The sequence below is a fragment of the Telmatherina bonti genome (genome assembly GCF_933228915.1).
Source record: "Telmatherina bonti genome assembly, chromosome: 6".
Lineage (NCBI taxonomy): Eukaryota > Metazoa > Chordata > Actinopteri > Atheriniformes > Telmatherinidae > Telmatherina > Telmatherina bonti.
In genome coordinates, this window is record NC_136624.1 from 15321799 (window position 1) to 15343979 (window position 22181).

The 22181-nt window shown below is 38.1% G+C and overlaps 2 protein-coding genes across 3 annotated transcripts; both read right to left on the reverse strand.

The window, feature by feature from the left end:
• Nucleotides 1-731: 731 nt before the first annotated feature.
• On the reverse strand, nucleotides 732-5531 carry rpp14 (ribonuclease P/MRP 14 subunit). 2 transcript variants are annotated; one of them, XM_079241887.1, is made up of 6 exons: nucleotides 5437-5531; nucleotides 3811-3903; nucleotides 3580-3664; nucleotides 2577-2653; nucleotides 2416-2494; nucleotides 1321-1502 (listed from the first exon to the last, which is right to left on the reverse strand). In XM_079241887.1, exons 2-6 carry the CDS (start codon nucleotides 3900-3902, stop codon nucleotides 1446-1448), a joined length of 390 nt encoding a protein of 129 aa, XP_079098013.1. In that variant the 5' UTR covers nucleotide 3903; nucleotides 5437-5531; the 3' UTR covers nucleotides 1321-1445. The 2 variants fall into 2 exon arrangements, with proteins under 2 accessions (XP_079098012.1, XP_079098013.1); XM_079241886.1 differs by lacking the exons at nucleotides 2577-2653; nucleotides 3580-3664; nucleotides 3811-3903; nucleotides 5437-5531 and having other exon boundaries at nucleotides 732-1502; nucleotides 2416-2490.
• Nucleotides 5532-6405: 874 nt separating this feature from the next.
• abhd6a (abhydrolase domain containing 6, acylglycerol lipase a) lies at nucleotides 6406-21268 on the reverse strand. The gene is made up of 9 exons (XM_079241885.1): nucleotides 21223-21268; nucleotides 19285-19415; nucleotides 14875-15034; nucleotides 14513-14626; nucleotides 9037-9169; nucleotides 8798-8958; nucleotides 8652-8706; nucleotides 8078-8178; nucleotides 6406-6946 (listed from the first exon to the last, which is right to left on the reverse strand). Exons 2-9 carry the CDS (start codon nucleotides 19401-19403, stop codon nucleotides 6767-6769), a joined length of 1023 nt encoding a protein of 340 aa, XP_079098011.1. The 5' UTR covers nucleotides 19404-19415; nucleotides 21223-21268; the 3' UTR covers nucleotides 6406-6766.
• Between the last annotated feature and the right edge of the window lie 913 nt (nucleotides 21269-22181).

The window sequence follows — 22181 nt, forward strand, 5'->3', positions numbered from 1 at the left end:
GTGTGCCCTGAGAAATCACCCAGTTTTCACCTAATTGGTCTAAAAAGCAGCTCTGTTCATCCAAACAGGCCCCAGTGAAAGACAATAAAATTCCTTCTTCTTGTGTTTATCTGATTTCTATTCAAGAGGCTTTGACGAGATGGACTTTATATTAATAATATGGACCTTTTTTTTTTTAAAACATTTTGGTTTGTGGTGTGCCTTGTGATTTTTCTGTGAAAAAAGGGTGCCTTGGCTCAAAAAGGTTGAAAAAGACTGGTCTAAAGAAGAAAGGTGTCAATTGAAATGTGAAAAGGGATCATTAAACTTATTTAAAAAAGTAGTTCAAAACAAATCGACAAAAGGCAAGAAAGGAGGTTTGTTCTTCCCAGACAGTTGTCTAAAATCTGGAGCCAGTTAAAAAAAGAAACCTGCAGGACAACCAAAGACGACAAAGAAATAAGTTCAAGTATGTATGGGGTTATATACAATATATAAAGACAAAAAGTGAGGAAACTAAGGTTTGGTGGATGCTGGATTATTTCCCCATCTAAATGGAGCCACATTAGAAAAGAAATTGCATTGGAATAAGTGGGAGTGACGAGTATGTGGGTTGCAACTATAAAAAAAAAAAAAGGACTAATTCCAAAATTAATTTTTCCAGTGAGGAAGGTGCCACCCCACACAGTTACTATACCTCCACCAAATACTCATTACCTCATCATCCTCAACATAGACAAGACCAATTAGTGGACAAATATGCACTTTTATTCCACAAAAGATTTCACACTTGAAAACAAAGTTTATCATTAGGTAATGGAATTAAAAAGCAAAAAACTGCACGATAACTCATCAGTTTCTAGACACATCTGCTGCATCTCTGATCATTTCTTGTCATGTAGAACAAATAAAAACCAGCATGTAGATAAGCTGATCCAAAACAAAATGATCTCACTCCCATCATCCTTCATCTTTCTTGCTGCTCTACAGGCATCATCACCATCACTTCCCCCTCCATCACCACTTTGTCCTTGACAGAGCAGGTCACAGCGATGAAGGCGAACGACATCTTCACTTTACGCACTTCAGCTTCAGCCAGCACCTCCTCTCCCACGTAGAGCGGCGCCGGGAAACGGATCTCCTGGTATAAGAAGACGCAGCCGGGTCCGGGCATCTTGGTGCCGAGCACGGCTGAGATCAGTCCGTTGATGAGGACACCGTGCACAATTGGCGTTTCAAAGGAGGTGGTGCTGGCGTAGGCCGGGTCCAGGTGGAGAGGATTAGTGTCGCCGGTCAGCTCGGCGAAATGCTCCACGTCGCGGGAGGAGAAAGCTTTGGTGAGGGAGGCTCGCTGGCCAACATGGAGCAGGCGGTTGAGGGGAGGAGCAGCCGCGATGGAGGGAGGGCGGAGTCTCGTAAAGACGCTCCTCCATAGAAAACTCATTGTGAAGAAAAAAAATACGCCTTCAGTCGAGCTGCAGTTCACGACTGTTTCCTGTCAGTGCCAGCAGGAACGGAGACACCTGAAGGCAACATGTGAAAAGGAGAGGTGGGCTTTAATGATAACATCAAAAGGAAAAATCCTGACATATTCCTTTATTTATTTTCCATACAGTTTAACCTTATTTAGGGTCACGGAGGGCTAATTTACGACATGTACTACATGCAACATCAACAGAAATAAGTGGTCAAATCAGCTGATCCTACACAGAATGTTGTTCAATTTGGATTTGATGATTTCTGTGAATTTCTTCACCCAGTACGCTCATGTGGAAAACATGATACCAGATTATCGTGAACCATCACCCTCCCAATGAAATAAATAAACAAAATAAATAAGAAGATTTTGATGGATGTAGCTTCATAAAGAAATAAAGACAACTGGTTCATATCTTGTGGAGTTTCAGTGAGAACATGAAAAACATCGCAGACTTCATTCTGCACAATGAAGCTCTAACAGCTGAATGAAGGGATGTGAAAATTCATATATAAAATCAAATAAAATCCAAATTTAAAAATAAAAAAAAACTGATAGACGCTCTAATATATGCCACAAAAACATGGCGAGAAAACACTTGAGCCCACCGTCACGTTTGGGATGGCTACTGCTCCTGTTGGAAGGAGTGTGGATGAATAATCTTTGCTTTCGACAAATTGGTTTAAGGAACACAAAATGATCTTGCAGGAAATGTTCCAGCCACAATAATAATACGATGGTTGATTTGATCTGGATCAAATCAAAATTTAGAATAATTTCTGTCAGTAGTTTTTTTAGAAACACAGTCATTCTTAATTCATCACAAGTCAAACAAGCACAACTCAGGACACTGTCAATTTACATCATTCGTCAGAGAGAACTCAAAGGAAATCAGCAAAAAAAAAATTTCTGATGCCATTTAAGATTTAATCTAATATTTAACAATGAGATCTGCTGACCTGCAGCACTCTGAAGGCACACGCCTGGCTCTTATAGAAGCCCAGCAGAGTCAGGGAGCTCCACAGCTTCACCAAACCCCTGAAAACACATAAAAAACAAACAAATGAACAAAAAAGAAAAAAAAAACCCAAGTTGGTCTTATTCAGCTGCTGAAACTTACTTGCTGGAAACACGAAGAAGAGCTGTCAAGGTGTCTTCCTCATACTTTAACACGTCGAAGGTCAACGCTGCGCCCACCTGGAGTCGGTTTACACAAATCCATGAGGAGAAATAAAAATAATAACTTCAAGTGAGAAAACTTTGTGTAAGTCATTAGAAACAGATGAAAACAACAGAGCAGCAAGAAGCCCACAGCGCCACGGTAACTGTGTGAGACGAATGTGATAAGATGTTTTTGGTCTATCTGTGTCAGACTATATGACATCAGTTTGAAGCATGACTTCAAGACTGTTCAATATCACGACACTGTTCGGCTCTCTTTGAACTGCTCAGCTCCATGTTTACTGCAAAGTGAAAGTTTTAGTACAAATTTGATTTAGTTTCTCTCATAGCTTCTGGCCAGATTCTTAAAACAGCATCTGGTATCATTCATTAACCAGGCTGGAAAAAAAAACTGTGTATCATTCTAATTTGAAGTATTATCTGTTCAATAAGGATGTGAATCTAACAACAACTCACAGTTCAATTTGATTCAGATTTTTGGGGTGACGATTTGATAAGAATCTATTCTCGATTCAGATTTACAATTCATAATCATTATACTTAAGTAATAAAAGGTGGTAATTTCCCAAGTAACTTCATTCTTCTATAATGTAGAAAGAACTGAGAAATTAGGGCCAATTGGGTTCAAATTGCGACATGTACAAAACTGTTTTTGCGAGTCAATTGTCTTAATTTCAAGCAGGAAAAAATAACACTGAAGTCAGACCATCATTCTGCTGCTGTAATACCCAAGAAGACAAGTAAAAAGATCGATAAAAACAATAAAAAATGACAAATTTTTCATAATGGATCATTTTTATTTACTTGGAAAAAAATAATTTTTTAACTAAAACATCAATTTTAAAATAGTAAAACAAAAACTCCAGATTTTCAATTTCTTTGATTCGATTCCCTACCCCTACTGTTCACCTATCTTTTTAAGGTCATGCTGAAGGTCTCACCTCTCCAAATAGATTATTCAGGCCTGTGATGATGAAGTGCTTCAGTTCCACTGCACTTAGTCTGATGGACTCATCTTCTAGCACTCTAAAACGCACAAAATATAACTGGATACGTGTTATGAACTTCTTTCAGCAATGTTTGTGTTAAATAAAGTTATACGAAAAGATTAAAACCATCAGTTCTTGTTCAACAACTTATCCAATACTAAAACAAACCAAACGGTGACATACAGGTGGACTTTCATGTAGTGGCACGGGGAAGCATTCTTCAACACAACCCGTTGGTAAGATGAGGATTCTTCCTGCTCTTCAGCGCCTTTCATTCTATTAAAACAAAAAACAAACCACCAATAAATAGGCATAAAGACATAATGATATGGAATACCTAAATGTCTGTTACTCCAGCACTGTGCAAATATCCAGACCTTCGCCTTCATATTTTGCTTCTAAGAGGGCAGATTTTTTGTTTTTCTTTTCTTTACAGAATTTCTGAAGGTCTTTGAATATTTTTCTCTGGGCACCAATCGAGTCTGTGTATCTGACCTTTTGTGCAAGCCAGGTAACATTGATTTACGAATCATTCAAGCATCAAGGCTCCTAAGCAAGAAATGAATCTGTGTTGTGTAAACATCTCAGACAACTTAGAGACAAACCAATCTTTTTTGGTTTTTAAGCAGCCAGTCATAAATAATCTCCAAAAAAACAAAACAAAAGAAAATAAAAAACAAAACACCAAATATAACAGATAAATTTTGACTGACAGAAAAGATTTCTGCAGCAAAGCCTCACTTAATAATATACTCACTCAATAAAAGTTTACACGTGTTTTGATATGGCACTACACCCACTTATATATATATATATATACATACATATACACACACAGTTGTGCTCATATGTATTCATACCCTTTCATTAAAGAAAAGGCTGAATGTACAGCACTCACTCAAATTATTGGAGACTTAAAAAGGAACAATAACTAAAAATGAACAAAAATATAATTTAGTAATATAAGACAGTTTTTTCATTTAATTGAGCTGAAGAAAGAAAAAACAAACAAACAAATTGGGCCTGGACAAATTGGAGCATTTTTCTGATGAACAGTGGGACAAAATACCTGTCAACAGGTGCAGAGAGGAACCGAAAACACCTGACTGTAGCGGAAAAATTAAAGGATTGTTCATCCAAATATTAGTTTATGAGTGATGTAATATGTAATAAATTATTTGTTTGCTTTTTCAAATAAATATTTCTACTGAACCAGAATTGGAAAATGATTTTAGTGTAGTAGTGATTTTCATAAAATTTTTATTCATTATTACTTTAGACAATTTCAGCTTATTTTACAGGCAACTGTTTTTGTCCTTCTTTAATGAAAGGGTATGACCACAACTGTGTGTGTGTGTGTATGTGTGTGTGTGTGTGTATATATATATATATATATATATACACACATACATACATACATATACATACATACATACATACATATATGTATGTATGTATGTATGTATGTATGTATGTGTGTGTGTGTGTGTCTGTGTGTTTAATAGGTGGTTCGAGATTTTTACACCACAGGTTAGAACTAAAAGTTACAGGAGTAAATCAGTTCTGTCAAAGTCTTTCGAGTGAACATTTTTCTCCTCTGGAAATAGTTATATGTAAACAAAACGCATGCTAGACAACGTTAAAGATGAATTTCTGTTGTTAAATATTAAACCTTGTGAAACTAGCTTAAAGAAGGTCAGCCAGAATGAAGGTTAACTTGTTAGCTTAAACTAAGCGAGCTGTTAGCAGCAACACCATCAATTAAACAGGCAGCAGTAAATAAATTGGGTTTAGTTAATAATCTATTACCTTTAAATCATGTAATCGTTTCCCTCACCGGCTACACCAACGTGGACCCGTGGCATCGGCGTGTTGTATTGAGCTCCCACGCCATGAAAATTTTGAAGCGGCACGTCAAACGAGCGCATGCGCAACGGAACCAAAGAGGTATGAAATATTAAGAGGTATCACTCTGTCACCCATATGTAACATCAAAGTCTCTTCGCGTTTGTGATAATTTTAAAAATCAAATAAAAGCCTGACATAACAGTAGTAGAATAAAACATAGTATCACTTCATGAAAACCAACATATCTCAAAACAGGTAATAATTATTAATTATTTATTAAACGTTGACTCGTCTCAATCAAATAAACCCATTTCACATAGGAGAACAAGGTGCCATCTTTATAATAATTATACAATCAGTTATCAAGACTGAATTGGGCTGTGTGTAAACTTAGGTATTGCGTCTTCTAATTTTCCTTATTACCTACTTGAAGTAGGTTGTGTTGCGGCCATGATTGTATGGTTGTGGCGCACAGAGTGGGACATCTTCATAACATATCTTACCTTTGACAGCCTTGATAAACCTGGCTTTTTGTTACCCCTTGGTGGCAATAAAAACATAAATTTACCAAAAAGAAGTTTCAGTCCATTCACTCATTCATTTTCTGCTACTGCTTAGTCCAGTTAAGGTTAGTAGGAACCTATTCTTGCAATCATCAAGTGAGAGGCAGGGTAATCCCAGGACAGGCCGCCAGTCCATCAAAGGTTTCAATTAGACCAAGATTTCATTCATGCCAGATTTAATATTGTGGTCCATAAAGAACATCTGAGTAAGAATCAAAATAATTAAATCACCTACTTTATAAAAGTTGTCTTCAGTTTATAAACAAACATACAAGATAAAATCCACACGATTTTTCAACAGTACAAGATGCTTTGTGGTTTTCAGTTTTCAACTGAACATAAATACGTAGCCGGTTTACAGGAGGAGACAAAGAGCCACTGAAGACAACAGGAAACTGAACATGATAAATGTGTAAATTCATCACATGGAATAATTTTATATGCATTTATAACAGAGATGAGACTCCCATCAGAACCAAGCACATAAATACAGTAAGTCATACTTTTGTGTGTTTAACTCTCATAGAAAACTCTTTTTTTTTAAACTTTAAATTAGTTTCATAAAAAGACTTTTGTGCGTGTGTTTAACTTTCATAGTAAACTCTTTATGAAACTATAAATTAGCATCATCATTTACATTTTCTTTATAGATAAAATCATCTGAATATTCATTAAACTCCATGGTCCTCACTCAACCTATCCACGCTCTCATGCAAAAGGGTTTTTCTTCAGGAAAGTTTCTTTGAGTTTGCATCACCAACATCCTGTGCAGACAGGAAGTCCATGATGAGTTTGGCGATTTTTCTGGGCCTCTCCAAAGCCACAGAGTGACCACAGCTTTCCAACACGTCCACCTGGCAGTGAGGCAGCACCCCCTGAATCACGGCAGCGCCTGACACATCTAGCACCTGAGAGAGCAGACAGGTGAGTGAGCAGCATAACTCTGCAGGTTAATCAGTGTACTTTCCTCTAAAAAACATACTCATGGACCTTTTTCTCTGCTTATTTCAGTTCAATATCTCTACAGCTTTTGTTTAGATTGTTATGAAATTTGTTGCCAAATTTGTTTTGCCCCCAAACTGAACAAACTGTAAAAACTTTGAGCTTTAAAACTTCTGACAGATTTGAATGTATTACATTTTCAGGCAAAAAAAATCAGAAAACAACTAAATGCAGCAGCCTTATACTGCCTCAAAGTGGGAAGTTTAACTGGTTTTAGCTTATTTGTTCATGTACTGATTAATAGTGACCAGATAAATCCGAGTATTCTTTAGTTTCACAAATAAAATCTTTATACAAAGAATAAAACACATGAAAAACACTGGGCAAAACAAATCAGCTGCTACTTTTCCATTCCTTGTTTTCACACATGAATTTGCATTAAGAACATGACTGAAACGCATCCAAGTACATTTTGGTTTGGAGATATGTGATGTAGATCAGGGGTGGGTAACTCATGCCATCCCGAGTCGCAGTCCTGAAAGTGTTTAGATTTTCCCTGCTGCAACACACCTGACACACATCAGACTTAATTAGCAGACTGCTGCAGAGCTTGACATTAAACTCTACACTAGTCTGCTAATTACTCATTGATTTGAATCAGGTGTGTTGCAGCATGAAACCTAACACTTGCAGGACTGTGGCCCTTCAGGACCGGAGTTGTCCAACCCTGATGGAGATACTTGTATAAAGCCCTGACACACTGCCTGTTGATACAATTAAACATGGAAGAAGCCCCTACATAAGCAGGGCCAGAGGGGTGGTCTGGGGTGGAGTTCCACTCCGACTGGCCCCACAGACTATGAAATTGTAACAACTGCTTAGAAACCTTTACCTTTACCTCAGATGCCTAAGCGCAAGTGAACTTGGCATATCATGCACTTCTATCAGTCGTGCTATATTAGTGTTACTCTTTCTGCTCCTACAAGAGACGCAATCCAGCAGGTTTTCCATGTATCCCTGCTTCAACACACTTGAATCAAATGAATCTGGTCTAACAGCCTATGCACAATGACTCATTCATTTGATCATTTATTTACCTGGTCTTCCTTTCCCCAGACGACCTGCAGAGGTGCTGTGATTAGATGCAGGTGTTCCTGCAGTGAATGACGGGACTTCTCCCCAACGATCTCCATAAACACTACAAACACACACGATGTGCACTCACATTAAAATCAACTGAGGCCATGCAGAAAAAGCTACGACTTCAGATGCAGAGAGAGACTCTGATCCTGATCTTGTGCTGGCTGCTCCTGACCTGGTCAGAAGCACCAACCGAAAGTCAGAATAGAGCACATTTTTACATAATCCTCAATACAAGAAATTAATATAGCAGTATTTTTTAGAAAAAATCTTATCTATTGGTAATTTTATGCTAATATAAAAGTCTTAGTGTTCCTATGTTCAGTCATAAATATGGTCAGGACTGAATAAATTACATTTTAAAAGCAAAATGAAACATTAGATTTTTAAGTAATGACTATTATCTTAATGCAAAATATTTCACTAAAAACTGATAACTTTCTTAAAGGTCATCAAATACTCTGCAGTATCATCTTCTGAATATTTTTAGAGAGTTTTAGGAATGATGCAGGAAGAGTGTTGAGGACTGACCTTCTTTGTAAAAAACGTTGTTTGGGATCCGGTTGGCAAGGAGACCACGTAGCACCTTACAGCACACACACACACACAGACACACAAACAGTTCAGAAATTGACACAACAAAACCCTTCCATCAGAGGTTTTTACCATCTCTGTACCTGTCGGGGAAGGTTGGGGGGGTTGTAACAGCAGAGCCTGAGCATGTCGTCTAACTCCTGAGGAGTGGTGGGGATGAGGGGGATGGACTCGTTCTGTGCACCTCCATTCTCCAGCTCTCTTAGCCGGCTGATGAACTCAGAGTCTGTGGGATAAACAAGGCCTGCAGGAGAAAGAAGAGGAGGAGGAGGATATGTAACTCTGCTTCATCACACAACTGTTAGATGTGTGATAAGTTTACCTGCTGGACACACCAAGGTGACACTGGACAGGTCAGAGGGAAAGCAGGCAGCGTACACTCCAGCAACGTTCCCACCCATCGACGTGCCGACCAGGTGGAAAGGTCTTTTATCCAGACCGATGCTCTGCACAAACTGTACGGATAGATGAGCTAATAGATGTTTTCACTTGCATGTGCACATACCAGATTCCCCCTCCCATCTTTAGCCATGAGCAGAGATTCCCCAAACAAACCACTGTGTGTAAAAATGTGCTGACACAGCAAACAGGTTTAATAGTGAATTTTATCAAACGTGAACAAGAGATACTCAACGGTGAAGTAGAAAAATGGTCTACAGCCTAAATTCCATAAACAAAAACAGCAAAAAAAAAAAAAAAAAAGGAACAGAACCAGAACCTGTAAACTCAGATCCTAACAGGGAAAGTATACATTTTGGGGAGAAAGCAGAAGCACTGAATTTTATGAAAATTTATCAGATATTTATTTAATATTTAATAATTATTTAATACTTTTTCAAAGATGATCTCCAAGGAAATCCCAATGGACGCCAAGTTTTTTTTTTTTTTTTTTTTTATTGTCAGGCCTTACCATACAGGCCACAACTTTGTAAAAACTGAAAGGATGTTGGATATGTGTCATTTGCATGTTTGCTTAGTTTAATTGGTTTACTCAAGAAAAGGACTAAAAAGTATAACACAATGAATGGAACATCGAATGTTAATATACATTTTCCATCAGAGAAACTAATCTCTAAACTGAAAGGGAAGCATGGACCTGAGGAGTGAAGAAAACTCCGTTTTGTAAACCCTTATCTCTGTTAAATTAGAACTGAGCTTCGTGGGAATATGGACAGTTCATTTGTAAAACCATAAACTTGCTGGATGTGATGCTGGATGAGAGATTACTTCTGTCTGAAAGGATGTCCTGTTCTTGTTGTTACACATCTTTATTTAGTATTTTTGTAATGAGAAAAACTGAATAATAAATTTATTAAAAGGAAGCAGAGACAGCAGCAATCTGTGGAAACTCAAAGCAACGCATCGACATCTTTTGCCAGAAAACTTGGTTTTCGCTAAAAGATGGATTAACAGGTCATTTAATTTCTGCACAATATTTACAATGGAAATAGAAAAGTTTGCTAACCCTTCTTAAAATCCAGGTTTTTCTGGTTTTAAAAGATAAAACTAGAATAAATTTCAGAACTTCTCTCCTTCAATGTGACCTATAACCTAAAAACAAATTAATAAAAAATATTAGAAAAAAATCCAAGAAACTGTTTTTGTAAATGTGGACATCCACAAACTAAAACTTTGTTGAATCCCAGTGGTCAGTCTCTTTGGCTAGAAGTCTACCTGCATGGCACATCTTGACTTGGCAATATTTCCCTTCCTTCTTGCAAGCTTGCTCCAAATATGTCAGGTTTTGTGGGCACAGCATTTTCACAGCCCTCTTCAGGTCACACATTTCCTGTTGCATTCAGGTTCTGCGCTCCGACTGGGCTATAGTTTGAAGTTGATCTTCGTCTTCACCGTCAGCTTTCTAGCAGATGGTCCAAAAGTGACTGGAATTTGGAGGAGATGGTAACTTCCTCCACCACAGCTGAAGCCTCAGTTCCAGCTCACAAAAAGGAATCCCATAGCATGATATTGCCACCACCATGCTTTACTGTAGGAATAATGTTTCACAATTAAAGTTGTTTTTTTCTTTTTCGAAATTGTGACCAAAAGTTTAACCTTAGTCTGATCAGACCAGAAGACATTTTCCCCAGATATTTAGGGGGCTTCAAATGAGTATAGCAAACTTCCAGTGAAGCTTAAGCTTTCATTAAACTTTTCACACTTTTTAATTGGAATCCTGCCTCATCATAGTTCAAGACATGAAGAACTGTTGTCACCCGTAGGCGGACATCCAGGTCTTTCCAGTGTCTTTGTTGCCCTATGCTTTCTAAAACTTTTATTTAATGTCTTCACTGCATTCCATGCTATATTAAAGGTTGTTGATTCTTACCCCAGTCAAAGACACATTTATCTGCTTGTCTGTTAGCAAATTTACGCAAAAACTACCGTGTGGATTTTTGTGATTTTTCTTCTCAGAAAGCATCATGGTTTAACTTAGATTCAATTAGATGTTTGAGAGTGATCTGGAAGGATTTGTGGACACGGGAACTTTTAAAAGGATTCTGCTTGGCGGAGGAGTGCTTTTTTCAATTTTTTTGCACATTTCTCCTGACTGATACCTTTAAACAATTATTCCCTTTGATGCTTTGGAAGATCCCTTTAAAGCACAACTTCTGCTATAGCAGGAAACTGAATAAATATAGAGAAAAGTCTTACAAGGACAGCCGATCTTCATTTCTGGTTAATTACCGTCTTTTTAATTTAATGGCTGGTGTATAACTAAGACAAATGAATGTTGTCATTAAGTCAAAATGGGCTTTTGATTTAATAGCAGGATGGAGCTTTTCCTCTGGTCCGTCACAAGACTAAATAACAGTATGAGGCAAATAAAACTACTATCATACTGAGTAGACTCCGTGAAATGGCCTATTATTTTCATGTTAGATTATACTGAATACCTTCCTGTTTCCACCCCACCACATAAAGCCTAACTTGCCCTCCACGTGGTCTGAAGAATAAACGCGGTGTATGTTCTTATGAATAGCAGCTTATGAGACAGAAAAGTTGCATAAATAATTTTTACAAGCACAAATTGTTAATGCATCAGCAACAGGGTGACGGGTGTGTGGATGCTAGTCAATGTTGCTCCAAAGTCATCACAGGTGATGCCACTTACTCACCGAATGAGCGTTAATACCCCTCGGTTCCATTAGAGAGGCCTTTAAACCGTGACTCTTCTTTAGCCTGGAGGACGCGGTGTGGATAATTGCAGCAAGAATTTTAACGTTCGTCAGATCACAGGATGGTTGTCCACTTTTCCTCAGTCCATCTTAAACTGGAAGGCATCAGTGGGTATGGATCTTGCATCATTAATTTATTTTTTTTCGTATGGCAGGGTTTTGTTTTACTTAATTTGTGCATGAAGTGATCAACTGTTATCCTGGATACTGCTTGCTGTATCCATGCTACAGTATTTACTTCAGTTTACCAAAGTTCAGCACAGCGCTCTTGCTGTTAGGGCTTGATTTCGTATTTCGGTATTGTTAATTACACTTTTTTTTGTTTTATTGTATTTTATTTCTTATCGTTTAGGTGTGAAAAGAGAGGGAGGGTTTTTGCATTGTGGGCGTTAAATTGTATAATTAGCAACTTGTTTGAAGGTCATTTTAGATATATTTGGACCCCAGGAAGACTAGTTGCTGCCTTGGCAGCAGACTGCAGATCCTTGATACAAATAAACAAACAGTCATTTGCACATTTGCCTTAAAATGACCATAAATGGTGACAATACATCCCTTTAGAAGCCACATGGAAATGATTTGTGTTTCTCCTCAGAGTGATGGAAATAGTTTTAAACCAACCAAACATCTCCGATTAGCTATTCAAGTTCAGTTAATATTTATTTAAAACATACTTGCAAAAGTTAAAGAGCAGGAGATAAAAAGTACTTAATCATCTGAAAGCATATGGTCCCTGAAAAAAGTTAGATTAAAATAAGTAAATAAAAGCTGCAAAGAGAAAGGGCTGCATCAAATGATTTGGGATTGAGGTTAAAATATGTTAAAATAAATAAAAAATTCTATTCAGTCTTCAATAGAAAAATCTTTTACAAAGTGTTACAGCACACAGATGAGACGTATCAGCACCTGGGGTGCAGAACCCACCAAAACTTCCACCTTTGGATGTTTTCATTTCAGGCTTAGAAGCTCTTTGGTCAAGCAGTTAGTTTTACATGTTCTGTAGAGACTTGACTGGAATAATGTATACACACATTTCCAATGTCATTCCTAATTTATTTTAGTTTTATGTTGAAAACTGAAGCTACACCAATGAAGCTACTCATCTGTTTATGTATTTCAAGATTACTGAGTGATAATTTATACAAAAATCAGAATGCATATAGATGTTGAGATGGCGCAACGCCTGCAAAAATAATGCAGTTTTCCTGATCTACCTCTACATTCACGCGCAGATTCTGATTTACATTTCTAAGTACAAGATGGTCAATTCCACACCTTATGAAAAAAGGTTCTCACGCCCAAAATAAATACAGATCTGTGCGTGAGCACGGTTAAAAAAAACAGATGGCTCTGGTTTTCAGTAGCATTTCTTGTATACAGAGACCTTTTTGAATCTTTAAATGTTATAATATTGTAAATCTGCCAGCATCATTTATCAAATATGTAAATATGTGCAGAATTACAGTAATTTAAAGACATGCATAGTGCACCTGTTCCAGGTAATCTACAACAGGGGTCTCCAACTTCGGTCCTCGTGAGCTACCGTCCTGCAGGTTTTGGTGTTTCCCTAGTCAAACACACTTGATTTAAATGAAAACTTTCTCCAACAACTTGTCATCTTCTGCATCTGCCTGTTAATGAACTATTGATTTGGGTCAGGTGTGTTGCAGCGGGTAATTAGTCTAGAACAGGGGTAGGCAACTCCGGTCCTCGAGTGCCACAGTCCTGCAAATGTTAGGAGTTTCCCTGCTACAACACACCTGATTCAAATCAATGGCTAATTAGCAGACTTGTGCAGAGTCTGATGTCAAGCTCTGCACAAGTCTGCTGATTAGGTCTGATGTGTGCCAGGTTTGTTGCAGCAGGGAAACTCCTAACATTTGCAGGACTGTGGCACTCGAGGACCGGAGTTTGAGACCCCTGGTCTAGAATTACCTGTACGGTTGGTAAATTCACTTGGGACTCTGATAAGAATCCAGATGGTGCTGAAAAATTAGTCGATTCATTGTAGGCTAACTAACAAATCAGCCATCTCTGCTGTTTTATACAGAAATGAACAGTAAATGATCTGAACAAACAGGAGGATAAAGCAGTTGCTGGACTATCTGCTCTGTTTCTAACATAACGCCAAAATAAACTTCACTGTTAGACTGAATTAGTTTACCTGTCCAGATGAAACCTGCTTGTCAGTTTTGAAGTCTCTGTCCCTCATGAATCTGGTAAATGCTACACCAAGGTAGACTCTAAAACGTGTAACCCTAACAGTTTGTCCCCTTTCAGCTACATTATTCTGAGATGGCAATGCATCATGGTAGCCTTCTGTTGGGTGCGCCACCACCTGTGTATTTATAAATAACTCATTTTAACCTATGAGAACGCTTTGGATGCGATTGTGATTTGAACTTAGTAAAATAGGTATTTATAAAAAGCAATACTTTATTTTTGCTAATAAAAAGCTACATTAGTTACAAAGTGTACCTTTAATGCTTACAGCGTCAGAATCCATTACTATTAAAAACCTTTTAATATTAAATACTATTTAAAAAAAATCAGACCAAAAGAAAAAAACCAGATGAAAATAATCATATTTGATTTTTTTTTTAAATGACTTTGACTCACCTGGTGGATTCGATTGACCTGACCCAGGATGCTGTAATCCTCGGCACCGGTGCGACTTGTTCCCTCATGTCCCGGCATATCCACGCACACCACATGCTGCTCTCTGGGGAGGTACTGGACAACAAAACACACAAACCCAGGACTTAAAACATGCAGAGCGGGCTTTCAATTTGATTTGTTTAAACTGGAAAAGTGTTAGCAAGAAGTGGGAACAAAAACTAACTGCATACTGTCAACATTTTCTCCAAGAATGCAGGAAGAAGAAATGTGCCGACTATGGCTGTAAACTTCCTTCTCTTGCTTCCTTAATCTCTGCTATCAAGCGTGTGTGATATAAGCTACATATGTGTGTATTGTGGTACGTTTATGACGAGCAGCCACATGTCCTTGGTTGCAGAGAAGCCGTGCAGCAGCAGCAGTGATGGCGAGGCCTCGTCTGGCGTCCCACGACTGGAATAACAGAAGCGGTAACTTCCACTGTGGGAATAACGAACCACCAGTCCCAGTTTACGACGCCAGTACCTGAGGAGGCCGAAGCGTCAGCTGTTATGTCTGCACATCATCTGAGTTTGTCTGTAAAGTTTTAAATGAAGTGAACTGGACATCTGTCACAAAAGATCCACAGTTAAACGGTTACGTCCCCCCAGAAGAAACGCCTTATCAAACCTCATGCTGCACAAAGCTCGGTTTATATTTGTGTAAGGAAGTTACAAGAAAAGTGTAAAATCACAGAAATTTTCCAGACACGAATGATTATATGAAATTGATTTTGTCATTCGTTTCGGCATTCAGCTGCTGAATATTTCTGGATGTCAAAATGTGCATTCTTCAGGAGTGATATAATGAAACGAGACAAGAAAGAAGTCCTTGTGAAATTAAACATGCGGCGAAATCAACAAGATTGTACAAAAAGTCTTAAAGACTCTGCCTTCTGATAAAAACAACATGGAGTACATGGCTGACCACCTGTTATTCCCATCTTGATCGTTCCTCCTTTTTCCTTCTTGTTTGTGTGTCTCACACAAAAACATTATTTCTACACATTTCTCCTGCATGTTTGTTGCCTCACCATTTATCTCACTCTCTACTTTATTCATGAGGAATTAGTTTTTATTTTTGGCTGTGTTTTAGTGTGATTCTTGATCTTTTTGCTTGTTTTCCTGCAAAGAAATATGCTACGTTACATACATACATACATTGCTACAGTTTTATATTTATATTTGTGTTTTTTCCTTTTCTTTAAATGAGCTCTCCTTTTTATGTTTCCGCTCCATCAAGTTTCACATGCACTGTTGTCTGTTTTTCTGTAAAGTAGTAAATACGATGCTTCATTTCATTCCTATGTGCATCAACTTTCTCTTTTGACATCATCTAAAATTATTGATTCCTCTTTTCTTCATGTTCATCGGCTCTTGACCAGTTCTTGTCATGGCTTGGACTTTTTGTGTCTTTTTAGTTCCGGATTCCTGTTTTATTTTGTAGTTTTCCTTGTTTAGTTGCCTTATGTCTTGGATTTTTGAACCAGGCTGTAAGCATGTTTATTTCTGCTGTGAAGTTGCCCTTTTTAACATAGGAGTCTATGGGGATTCACTCTGATTTGCAGCCAGCCCCTAGCGGATGAAGGGGGAACTGCAGTTTTATGCACTTCTGCATATGCTTCACTTTTAACCACCGGAGGTTGCTGCTTGAACAAGACCCAAGGGAACTAAACAGGGAAAACTACAAAATAAAATAGGAAACCAGAACTTAGAAAACACATGAAATGTCACATCATGACAGTTCATTTCCTTTGTGTACCTTAAAAACAATCCACGACATGTCATACTTATTTTTTTTACCTGACATCTTTTTATTTCAGTCCACTACATTTAATTTAAAATTTATTTTTATTATTTATGTTGACCTCTGGATTATTGTTTATGCTGCTGTGATCCCAGATTGTCTTTGGGATCCTTAAATTTTTCATCTATCTGTTCTCATAGACTTGATGAATGTCTATGGGTGTACATAAATAGTTGAAATATATTAACAGTACATAATCAATTAGATAATATCATGAAAGTTATGATTGGAAAGTAAAGTCACATGTTTTATCCTATGCTTCCAAAAATTGTTGAGCACTTTTAGTTTGAACGTGTTCGTGCAAAGCGCTGGAAACTTCCACACATCTTTACGTCCTGACTCGACAGACTTTGTTGTGTCACGAGGTCTTTGTTATTTAAGTGGAGTTAAAAGAATTGAGCATTTTTTAGCATTGTTATGGGATATTACGATTTTTTTTTTCTTTTAAATTTTTAATCAAATTAGATCAAAGTTATAAAGTAGCAGCAGATTTATGACTTAACAAAAAGGTTTGTACTTCTGCCTCCTGAGGCAGGAGGTCTTGCATTACTGCTGTTTAATGAGCTGATAAACTTGACCGACCTGAAGGTTGTGTGATTAAAATCTGAGATCAAAGGTTGAAGGATGTGATCGGGCAACTTCAACATCATATCTAATGTTTGATCTTTCTTCTGCACTGCTGAGGAATTTAGTCAAGTCATACATACATAACACTGCTGCTGAAGAAGAAAGACGCTATAACAAGAGAGAGCTGAGTCGCTGTGGGTGCGTTTGTGGGAAAATGAAGCAGCAAAGATAATCCTGCAGGGAACCTACAGGCATGCTCTGTTTTTAAACAGCTAGTCAAAGTCCAGGGGCAAGTTCAACGTAACACTGCGGCACTTTAACAATGAAGCTGTTTCAAAGATATGACACGCATAAGGTAATTAAAATCAACGCGTCACTTTGTTTCACAAGAGAGCACGTCCAATCTCAACCATGTTGTGTCTCACTGAAGAAAGTCAGTCACGCTTATTTACTCCCGTTAGACTTTATTTGCAACAGTTAAAGTGCAATCCTCTGTGCCAGCTGCCAACACATGAACCGGAAACAGTGAGTTGGAACATCCCTACAGGAGACGGGGTGTACTACAAATCAGCAGACACTGGAGCTTTGGTGTTCATAAGTCATGGTGGAATTCTGATCAGAGCAAACCAGTCCAGGTTGAGTAAAGTGAAAACACAGGACGAGGCTAAACTCATGCTACCTAGCGTTCCTGTTAATAGTAAAGAAGACGAGCTGACTGTGAAGAGAGATGTGACCTGAGAATCTGGCTTCTGGATCAGAGGGTGATGTGGGAAATACTGTGCCTACACTTGGTGTAAAACTGAGAACAGATCAGATGATCACACTTACAGACAGAGATGATGGTGTTCAGCACACAGCCAGACTTCGGCTGAGAGGGAAAAGCCAAGGGGCAATATAAAAACTGGGACAATGAGCAGTATCTTAACCCTGGTGGCAGTGAGGGACAAAAACAAGCTTTGGCTACATCTCAGGTTGATAACAGATGCAGATGTACTTATTACCAAACGCATCTCTTTTGATGCTGCTGAACAGCAGGAGTTTGAAATCCGGTAATATAATGATGTTTATAAAGAGGTCACAGATGAGGGTCGGAAAAGTGTTAGGTTTGTAAACTGAAAGAAAATGCTAACGATATTGTCCTAGAAGCCTCCTTTGTGTTGACTCTCCTACATGTACATCAGCCACTCGGGCTGCTGCTTGGATCTGTCTAAACAAGTGGAAAGTGGTTTCTATGGACACGAAATCTGCCTCTTTGCAGGACACAACTCTTAAGAGACATTTACATTTGTCCCCCTCCTAAACCCGGTGTGTATGGACTTGCAGACGCTTCCCTCTACTGGTACAACAAGGTCAAAGAACAGCTGCTGAACACCGGTGATAAAGGCTACCAAGTCAATCCTGTTTGATTGGTAAAATGAACAGTCTGGCTGAGATCACAGGGCTGCTGGCACGTTAGAGCACCTTGTAGCTAATGTCATCATGTGGGATGTGGAAAAACATGGGGGTTTCTCATGGGGGGATGGACACCGTTACTGTGGGTGGTATTGCACAGGTGCATCTGCACTGTTACATTGACAAGCTACAACCTTTTACAGGCAGCATGAGCTGTACAGAGATGCCCCTCAAGACAATACAGAGACAGAGCAACTTAGATCCAACGTAGGACAGAGTTTGTGGGTTGCCAAAAGAACAAGACCAGATTGTTATGTTTGGTACATGTAGCCTGACATCCAACTTTTTAAAAAAGCCCCCATTCAGTCCATACAAGAAGTGAACAAAATCAAGCCAGAGAAGGTCACACTTCATTTCCAACATTCGGGCGACAATGATAATTTGAGTTTAGTCGTCCTCAGTGATAGCTCACTGCACAATCTTCCAGATAGAGGTACTGCACAAAGGGTGGTGCTTTCACTGCTCTGGAAAACTGGAGTGTTATCCACCCCGTGTTTTGGAAATCCAAAAGAATCAGATGACCGCAGAAACCCTTGCCATGTCAGATGATACACAGGCAATGCGAGGTTCTTGGCTACACTCTACTCTCCCTCTTATCTGTGTCACTGATGACCACTCCCAGTTTGATGCTCTTAGATCTACAAAACAGGTCACAGAAAACACACACAAGCTAGAAATGAGCAGTGTCAAAGGACTCCCGCAGGCTAACAAATTCAAATCAGTGTGTTAGTCAGATGCAAAGACTTCTTGAAGCTCTAGATGAGAGTCTACAGGTGCAGTGAAGCTATTTGCACTACAATATGCATGTTTTCATGTCTGCAGTTTAATAAAGTTTGGTGGCAAAAGATAAATGCTAATAAACCCAAGGGAGTGTGTTTTCTTTTTTTTCTGTGAGTGTGTTGTGTTTTTACCAGTTGTATGCCTTAAGAAGAACTCCAGGCCAGAACAGGAAAGAAGTGACGAAGGCGAGGACGGGCAGAACCAGAATCCCTCCTGTTAGCATCACAGTTTTAGCCACGCTTAACTCCATCGCAGCCAATTCCTTCAAAAACAAAACAAACAACTTTATTCAAATAAATAAAAATGAATAAATGTGTTTCTGTTGTTTTAGTATGTGTTGTTCTGTATTTCCGTGTAGCTGCTGTCATTAGTTGCCCTGCATCTCGGTTAACCTCATTTCCTGTTTCACCTCCTTCTGCATTTTGCTGAGTTCACGTTAGGTTTGTTAATATAAGTTGTTGTTTTTCTTTTTTTTTTTTTTTGCCATTTTGCATTTGTGTCTTCCACAACACACACTTTTAACATTAACACGATGAAGCGGTGCATTATAAGCAGGTAGTTTAATTGTAAACCTTATCAAGCAGCAAGTAAACTTAAATAAAGACAGAGAAGTGGAGAAAAACTTTCAAAACAACGTGTCAAACTTAAGGCTTGTTTGTGGATCGCCTGCCACACTGTTCCTTCATCCCCATCAGGCCACAGTAGGATGTGTGGAGGGGGGTGAAGAAATTCAATTCATTTCGATAAATCTAATATTTAAATGAAAACTCTGCATTAGGGGCAACGTAAGAGCTTTAAAAATGAACTTTTATCATTTCAAGTTGAACTAAAATATATTTTGGGAAACATGAGAATCCGTATTACACGTTTCCCACAGAGAAAAGTGCAATGAATGAGTAAATATATTGGTATTAGCTGTGTTGTCCTTATTAATTCAGAATATACTGACATCTGTACTATTTACAGCAAGTTGGATGCAACAGACATCTTTCTTTTACTTTTTTTTTTTTTTTTTTTTTGCCACACTGGGAAATATTTTGCCAAACCTTCCAGTTGACTCTTTTATGTGTTTAATTTATAAAAGATATGTTACTTTGAAATGATCAAGTAGTCACACTGTGAGAAAAACAAGTTTTGTATGGAAAAAGAAATCATCATATATCCTTATTTCAGCAATAAATTACAACTGAATCAAATTATGAGCCACATGGAGATCCTTGCTTACATGCATCATATATGTAAATAATAGATGCATGGTTAGAAGATCTATGAAAATGTTCTTGTTGTTCAAAAGCATTTAATATAACTATAAATAAAAAAGAAAGTGTCCCCTGAAAACTTAAATTCTTTTCACAAAAAGTATTTAGTTCCCAGGGAAAGGTTTTTTTTTTTTTGTTTGTTTTTTTTTTGGTGGAAAAGCAGCTTAAGACTTTATATTGCTCTGATTCATACCACTCTTTATTAAAATCTGCATTTCAAATAAAATACTCTACAAACATGCCTGGCCTTAAATTACAGATAAGACCATGTGTATCTGAACAAATGTCCTTGTTAACTTCATCCATGAACAAAACCTGATATGAAGGTGACGCTTCAAGACAACAGGTTGGTTTCTAAGTTTATTCTAAACGAAAAGAAACTTACCTTGACACCTTACGTTTGCTGTGGTGAAATTACGTAAAGCTGCACAAAGTTATGATTCAGCATAAAACTAAGAGGACAGTAAAATAAGTTTATGAGGAAAAGATCAAACAGCCCTCCGCTTTCAGCGACATGTCACAGACAGGGTTCCTGAACGTCACACGAGATCATTTACATTTTCCATTGTTTAACGTCCGAGCTGCAAATTAAAGGGGATTTCTTTTCAGTCCCACGCGTGTAAAGCGGATAATGTTCTGCCAGTGTCACTGACACACTGGAAACATCAAACCTAAACATGCTAACTCTATGAATAATGTATTAACGTAAATGAAGAGACTGAAGGATGCAGTCAGATGCTGAAGATGGTATTTCTTCAATCCTGTCTGTAAAACATTTTAATAAGCATCTGTCCAGGCGCAGTGTCGTACCTGTCCGGGTCCTCTTCGATCTGTCACCACGGGTTGCTCTCCATTCAGTCTGCTCCTCCTCCTCCTCTTTCACCCAAATTACACAACAGCGTTTCATCCGGATTTAAAGGGAAACAACAGCGCTGCTTTCAGGGACCGGTGGAAATATCAGAGGTGGTTCTGTTTGAAATTAAAATAAAGCTCAGTTTGTCCACACGAGGGCGCCACCTCTCCGTATTTCCAATTATAAACCACAAACATCTGGACACACGTCTATCTAAAAAAAAAAAAAAAAAAAGAAAAAAAAAAGCCACTTTTTTTGTTACATTTCTAAAAAAAACCTGTTTGATTGACAGTTTTGTACCAGAAGAAAGTATAAAAAAAAGTTTAGAGTCAAACAATATTATATCATGATTGTAATGTAGGACATTTAAACAGAATAACGTATTTCTATACCACAACATAAAAATGTCAATGCCTCAATGTCTTGACATGCGTTGTGTTGCTAGGCGTCATCTTGGTCTTATGGTCTCATAAATACAAAAATTAACACTATGATGACTGCTTGAAAACAAACTGTCATTGAGCAAATAGTGATTGGTTCAAGGTTGAAACACTACTTTTGTACATTTTTGTAGTTAATGATCTTGTTTCAGAGCAGCATAGCATATCTAAGTGGTGAACATGTTGAAATATCTGTGCATAGTTATTCAAAGTTTAGATCTTAAACTCAAATTCACCTGTAAAGGCTATATTATCTTTTAGGTACGTTCTGACATCATTCAGGAAGAAGGCCCAGAGAGATGAAGCATGTAGTGAATGTCTCAGGCATTGGAACCTGTAGGAGAAATTAGAGGAACCATTGTCACAATGATGAGCCGTTCATATAAGTAAAGCCTTTATTGACTATGGAGCAGCCAATAATACAACACGAAGTCGCTTGAACATCGTCCGCGTCCCTAGCAACGTACGTCTCCTCC

Bases quoted from the DNA above. Each gene is read 5' to 3' on its own strand.
- rpp14 (XM_079241886.1), bottom strand. From the start codon at position 1,423: ATGAGTTTTCTATGGAGGAGCGTCTTTACGAGACTCCGCCCTCCCTCC.
- abhd6a (XM_079241885.1), bottom strand. From the start codon at position 19,403: ATGGAGTTAAGCGTGGCTAAAACTGTGATGCTAACAGGAGGGATTCTG. The intron at 8,179-8,651 runs GTCAGTCCTCAA...GTGTGTTTGTAG, and splicing joins CAACGTTTTTTACAAAGAAG to TGTTTATGGAGATCGTTGGG. The intron at 6,947-8,077 runs GTAAATAAATGA...CTGCTCTCTCAG, and splicing joins TCTGGGGAAAGGAAGACCAG to GTGCTAGATGTGTCAGGCGC.